This window comes from Chiloscyllium plagiosum, unplaced genomic scaffold (genome assembly GCF_004010195.1).
Source record: "Chiloscyllium plagiosum isolate BGI_BamShark_2017 unplaced genomic scaffold, ASM401019v2 scaf_77209, whole genome shotgun sequence".
Classification (NCBI taxonomy): Eukaryota; Metazoa; Chordata; class Chondrichthyes; order Orectolobiformes; family Hemiscylliidae; genus Chiloscyllium; species Chiloscyllium plagiosum.
Window position 1 is genome coordinate 1461 of NW_025204581.1, and position 6607 is coordinate 8067.

Below are 6607 nucleotides of genomic sequence, written 5' to 3' on the forward strand. Positions count from 1 at the left end.
CTCTCTCTCTCTCTGCTCTGCACTCTCTCTCTCTGTCTCTCTCTCTGCTCTGTACTGTCTCTCTCTGTCTCGATCTGCACTGTCTCTCTCTCTCTCTCTCTCTCTTTCTGCAATGCTCCCTCGCTCTCTCTCGCTCTGCTCTGCACTCTCTCTCTCTCTCTCTCTCTCTGTCTCAGTCTGCACTTTCTCTCTCTCTCTCTCTCTGCTCTGCACTTTCTCTCTCTCTCTCTCTGCTCTGCACTTTCTCTCTCTCTCTCTCTGCTCTGCGCTGTCTCTCTCTCTCTCTGCTCTGCACTCTTTCTCTCTGTCTCTGTCTCAGTCTGCACTGTCTCTCTCTCTCTTTCTGCACTGCTCCATCTCTCTCTCGCTCTGCTTTGCACTGTCTCTCTCTCTCTCTGTCTCAGTCTGCACTGTCTCTCTCTCTCTTTTTGTCTCTCTCTCTCTGCACTGTTTTTCTCTCTCTATCTCTGTCTCTGTCCTGCACTGTCTCTCTGTCTCTCTCTCTCAGGTCTGCATTCTACCTAGCTCTCTCTCACTCTCACCCTGCACTGTCTCTCTCTCTCTCTCTCTGTCTCAGTCTGCACTGTCTCTCTCTCTCTCTCTCTCTGTCTCAGTCTGCACTGTCTCTCTCTCTCTCTATCTCTCTCTTTCTCTGTCTCAGTCAGCACTGTCTCTTTTTCTTTCTCTGTCTCTCTCTCTCTCTGTTTCTCTCTCTCTGTCTCTCTCTCTCTCTCCCTCTGCTTTGCAATCTCTCTCTCTCTGCTCCGCACTGTCTCTCTCTCTCTCTCTCTCTCTCTCTCTGTCTCTCTCTCTCTCTCTCTGTCCCCCTCTCACTGTCTGTTTCTCTCTGCCTGAGAGTGGTTCACAGAGTCAAGCTGAAGGATTTCTCGATTTGTATTTTCTCAGGAGTTTCTGGACGGTGAGGAGTCGGTTTGTTTGACAAGATGCTGACGTCTCCAGTGCTCGGCGCTGGCACAGACAGACCCGTTCCAATGCAGCTGTGCCAGGATTGGGAGGAGTTAGGTTCAACTGATGGTTTACCCAAACTGGATGACAGCCTGACCAACCTTCACTGGCTACATCGCTTCGCTCTCCAGGACACTGAGTGCCAACACTCAGCTGTGCCACACCAACCCAGGTCTGTTGTAGCAGCAACACCAGCCTCACTGGCAATTTCGCATGATCCTGATAAACCCACCCTGACTGGCACACCTTTACCATCAGAAACCCGTGAGGACATCAACTATACCACTGACCCTTACGCCAAGCCCCCGTATTCCTATGCTACTCTGATCTGCCTCGCTATGAAATCCAGTAATCAGAGCAAGGTGACACTGTCCACTATCTATTCCTGGATCAAATACAATTTCTGCTACTACAGGCACGCTGAGCCAAGCTGGCAGGTAGGTGACCGTGGGCAACAGGCACTGGGTACAATATTACACCGTAGTGGGATAGACACAAAGGAAAAGGAGGTGGGGAGCATTGTTGATCAGGGCCAAGGTTGATACATCAATGAGACACAGCCCTTACACCAAAGGATCAAGCTGTCGGATCAAGAGAGTGTCGCTGGAAAAGCACAGCAGGTCAGGCAGCATCCGTGGAGCAGGAGGATCAACGTTTTGGGCATAATCCCTTCATCAGGAAGGGCTTATATCCAAAACATTGATTCTCCTGTTCCTCGGATGCTGCCTGACCTGCTGTGCTTTCCCAGCACCACTCTCTCGACTCTGATCTCCAGCACCTGCAGTCCTCACTTTCTCCGAGCTGTAGAATCCGTTTGGATGAAGCTAAGAAAGAGCAAGGAGCAGGAGACACTTGTTTGGAGTTGTTTCTAGGTCAGGGATGGCAACACTGGGCACAATCTCAATCAGGAAACTGGAACAAGAGTAATGCAGGAGTCATTAGGGACATCAATTCCCAAAGATTGGGGAAACGTAATCAGCTTTAATGTTATAGAGAATTAATTCTTGGAATGGAGGTGAGATGGTTTTCCAGAACAGTGCCTGAGAAGTAAGCTAGAGTACAGATTAGTTTACACTGAGTGCTGCTTTATGAGAAAGGGAGTATTAATAATTTCATCGTAAATAAGTCTTTAGGAGCCAGAATAAGACAGAATTTTATATTGAGTTTGAAACTGATGTTGTTTAATTCAAAATGAGGGTCTTAAACCTAAGGAAAGGAAACATGAAGGAGTGAACAGTAATCTAGCTGTGGGAGATGGGGGGGGGGGGGGAGTATAAAAAGGGCTGATGATTAACAGCTCAATGGCTCTACTTCATATATTAATATACGGTTATAACAAATTCACAGTTCTGTGGGACACAGAAACTCAGCAAACAAGGTATTCCATCCACGGCTAACAAGAGACAGTCACAAAGTCAGAAAGTTGTAGATGTAGCAGGCCTGAGGATTGGAGCAATTGTAAACTTCAACAAAGAAGGACCATCATACTGATAAAGGAGGAGAAGGCAGGAAATGGAAGTCAACAGACAGTAAAAACTTCTGATTGTAAAAAAAGGAGAGATTAGCAAAGACAAATGTCAGGCTGTGACAGACAGACAGAGATCTGATTGAGAGATAAAGAAATGGCAACAACACATCAAACACCTGCCTCACGGAGAGAGAGAACCTCCCAGGAAAATCTCGAAGCAAGATGTTAGTGAGAATCAGGAACTGAAATACATTAGGAGTGGTACAGTCGTACTGGAGAAATGAATCAGACTGAAGGTTAATCACCCCTGACCCTAATGACCAACATCCCAGAGTGATGAAAGGTGACTGCAGATAGTCAATGCTTCTTGAACATTTTCCAAAATTCTATAAATTCTAGAATGGCTCTTGAAGATTAGAAAGTAACAAGTGACACCTCACTATTTAAGAAAAGTGGGAGAGAGAAAATGGGGAACAACAGACTTTCTATTCTGGCATCAGAACCAGGGAAAACACTGGAATCCATTGTAAAAGGATGAGACAGCGGGACACCTGGTGGGCAGTGATCACGGATTTCTGAAGGAGAAAACAAATTTGACAACATCTCAGGATAAGGGCAGGCAATTAAAAACTGAGATGAAGAGACCTTTCTTCACTCAGGTTAATTTTTTAAATTGTCTACCCCAGAGGAGCTCAGTCATTGAACAGGTTCAAGATAAAAAAATCACCACGTTTCTAGAGACTGATGACATTTTGAGAGGGGGATAGTGCAGGAAAATGGTGATGAAGTGGATCAGACATGAAACAGAAATAAGGAGGTAAAAACAATGACTGCAGATGCTGGAAACCAGATTCTGGATCAGTGGTGCTGGAAGAGCACAGCAGGTCAGGCAGCATCCGAGGACAGGCAAAATCGACGTTTCGGGCAAAAGTCCTTCATCAGGAAACAGAAATAGTTTAATGGGCTGAATGGCCTCCTCCTATATCCTACGGCACAATATTAAACCAGATACAATACGGAGGCTTATAGACTCTGGACACTCCATCAGATCAATAATGACTGTTCTCAAAACAGAAATCCAATCAGTTATTTTGTTATAAGTTCATTGTTAATTGTTTGATGATATGACCTTAAATGAAATGTTTTTCGGAAAGTTTATAAACTGTATCTGTTATAGTCCTTACAACCCAGAATCCTAGACTAATGCCCTAGACATAGGGGTTCAAATCCCACCAATCCCAATTGCTGAGTTATCATCATAGAATCCCTACAGGGTGGAAACAGGCCATTTGGCCCAACAAATTCACACTGACCCTCCGAAGAGTAATCCACCCAGACCCATTCCCCTTTTCCCTATTACTCTACGTTTCCCCTGACTAATGCACCTAGTCTGCACATCCCTGGGTACTATGGACAATTTAGCACGGTCAATCCAACCTAACCTGCACATCTTTAGACTGTGGGAGGAAACCAGAGCACCCGGAGGAAACCCACACGGGGAGAATGTGCAAACTCTACACAATTGCCTGAGGCTGGAATCGAACCTGGATCCCTTGTGCTGTGAGGCTGCAGTGCTAACCACTGTGCCACAGAGCGAAGTGTGGAATTTTCACATTTTCCCCGCGTTTGCGTGGGTTTCCTCCCACAGTCCAAATAAAAGTATAAAAGTATCTGGAATGTAATAAAACACTTTTCCCAATGATGGAGGCCATGTGATTACCAACTTGTCACTGAAAAACCATCTAGTTCATGACTTCTAGGTCCTTCCCTGGTCTGGCCTAAATGTGATTCCAGATCCTCAGTAAAGTAGTGACTCTGAACTGCGTCTGAAATGGCCAAGCAAGTCCCTCAGGCTGATGTTCATTCCTCAACCAGCGGACAATATCAATGATGACCAGTGTTATCAACACTTTGCAAGGATCTCAGATGACCAGCGAGGAAAAGCTGTCCCTCACTCTGTGCCTCATGTTGTCGGGGACAGCCCTCAGTCCATGTTCTCCCAATACTTTGCTTCTTGTTTCTGAGGAAGGAATGTACTGATAATAATCCAGCCTCCTGTACTCCCTGTCCCTCACAGTCACATTCAACAACGTTTCACATAGTCAGCTGGTCCAGACGATTAAGTCACATAGCGTCCGTGGTGAGGTGGAACTTGGATACAAAACTTGGCTTGGTCGTAGAAGACAGAAGATAGATATGGAGGGGTGTTTTTCTGGAGATCTGTGCTCAGTGACAGGGATCAGTGCTGGTACTTCTGTTGTTTTTAATACATATGTATCAATGATTGGGCTGCAAATGTAGATGGTCTGATTAATAGGCATTACGAAACAGTGGAATTGTGGATAGTGAGAAAGGATACAGCAGGATATAGATCAGCTAGATAGTTGGATGAAAAATGGCAGATGGAGTTTAATCTGGACAAGTGTGAGGTGATGCATTTTAGGGGGTAAAATGCAAGGGAAAAGTATACAGTAAATGGCAGGATCTTTAGGAGCATTGAAGCGTAGAGTGATCTTGGGTGTAAGTTCATAGATCCGTGAAAGTGGTAACACAAGTGGCTAAGGTGGGAAAGGCAGCACATGGCATGCCTGCCTTCATCGGTCAGGGCACTGAGAATAAGAGTCGACAAGTCAAATTGCAGCTGTATAAAATTTTAGTTAGGCCACATTTGGGGTATTGTGCGCAGTTCTAGTTGCCACACTATAGCAAGGATGAGCCAGCTTTAGAGGCAGTGCCTGGATATTGCCTGGATTGGAGTGTGTTAGCTATAAGGAGAGGTTGAACAAACTTAGATTGTTTTCACTAGAGTATTGGAGGCTGAGGAGGCAACCTGATAGATGTATATAAAATGAGAGACATGGATAGGGTGGATAGGTGGAGTCTTTTTCCTAGGGCGGAAATGTCAAATACTAGGGGGCATATGTTTAAGGTGAGGAAGAAGGTTTAAAGGAGATGTGTGAAGTAAGGCTTTTACACAAAGGGTTGCCAGAGGAGGTTGTAGAAGCAGATACGATAGCAACATTTAAGAGGCTTTTAGACAGAGACATGAACAGGGAGGGATACAGACCATGTGCAGGCAGTGGGATTAGTTTTGAGTGGCATCATAGACAGCACAGACATAGTGGGCCGAAGGGCCTGTGCTGTACTGTCCCATTACCAAAATGGGTAATTGTTTCCCTTGTCCAGAGAAAACAAATCTTCCTCAGATTTATTTAATAAACAAAAAATAATCAGTTTATTTTGAAACACTACTCATTTCTAAAACCAATTGGATAAGCTGCAAACCTATGAATCAGAATGAGAACCAAACCCACTTTTAATCTTACACCAGACACACTCAACCGATAGAGAAGCTAACAGCAATTCTGCAGGGGTGACTTTAAAAAAGGCCAAAAGACAAAATGGTCAGAAAGACAACTCATTTGATGAATTGTCACAGTTCACTGGGTTTCCTGACGCCCCTGGACCAGTTTAAACAGTTCAGAAGGAAATCAAACTGGATCTGAATACTTGCACAAGGATTACAGAGCAGCATTTCAGGGTTTATATAAATATAAATGAGGATGGAAATGTTCTGAGGTTCCCAGCCCTTGCACCGAGAGAGAGAGGGAGTGACAGAGAGTTGCAGTTTCAGCAGGTTGACTTGTTTCTAATTTCCCAAACTGGAGAAACGGTCACATCTAGAGGGTTGCTCAGCAACCACCAACTGGAGCCCCAGAGTCACTGACAAAAACAGGATTTCCAGCAGTTAACGGCAGCAAATTCCATCTATTATCTCTCAAATGTTTTGCCTGGCTCTTTTCCCAAACCTACCTGCAATGAGCAGATGGACCAGGGCCAACATGAAATGGTTGCTCTCATTCTTTGGTGAACTCTTGGTTTACCCAGTTTGGTGTCTTCTGGTTTTTCACAAACCTTCAGTGTAGCCACATAGTCCCGACTCTGTGACTTTATGATGAGCAGGTCACACAACAATGATTTCCAAGGATTATCATTTCTGAGTCAAACTCTTCAGCCCAAAGTGTGTAGGACTGTACACCAGTGAGAGTCAGTGTGTGTGGGACTGTACCCCAGTGAGAGTCAGTGTGTGTGGGACTGTACCCCAGTGAGAGTCAGTGTGTGTGGGACTGTACCCCAGTGACAGTCAGTGTGTGTGGGAGCTGTACCCCAGTG

General features: G+C 45.2%; 1 protein-coding gene across 1 annotated transcript; it reads left to right on the forward strand.

The window, feature by feature from the left end:
• Positions 1 to 908: 908 nt before the first annotated feature.
• On the forward strand, positions 909 to 1403 carry LOC122546390 (forkhead box protein J1-like; the record flags this gene model as incomplete). Its single annotated transcript, XM_043685116.1, has 1 exon — positions 909 to 1403. A coding segment is annotated over exon 1 (459 nt), but the record flags the coding sequence as incomplete, so codon positions are not given.
• Between the last annotated feature and the right edge of the window lie 5204 nt (positions 1404 to 6607).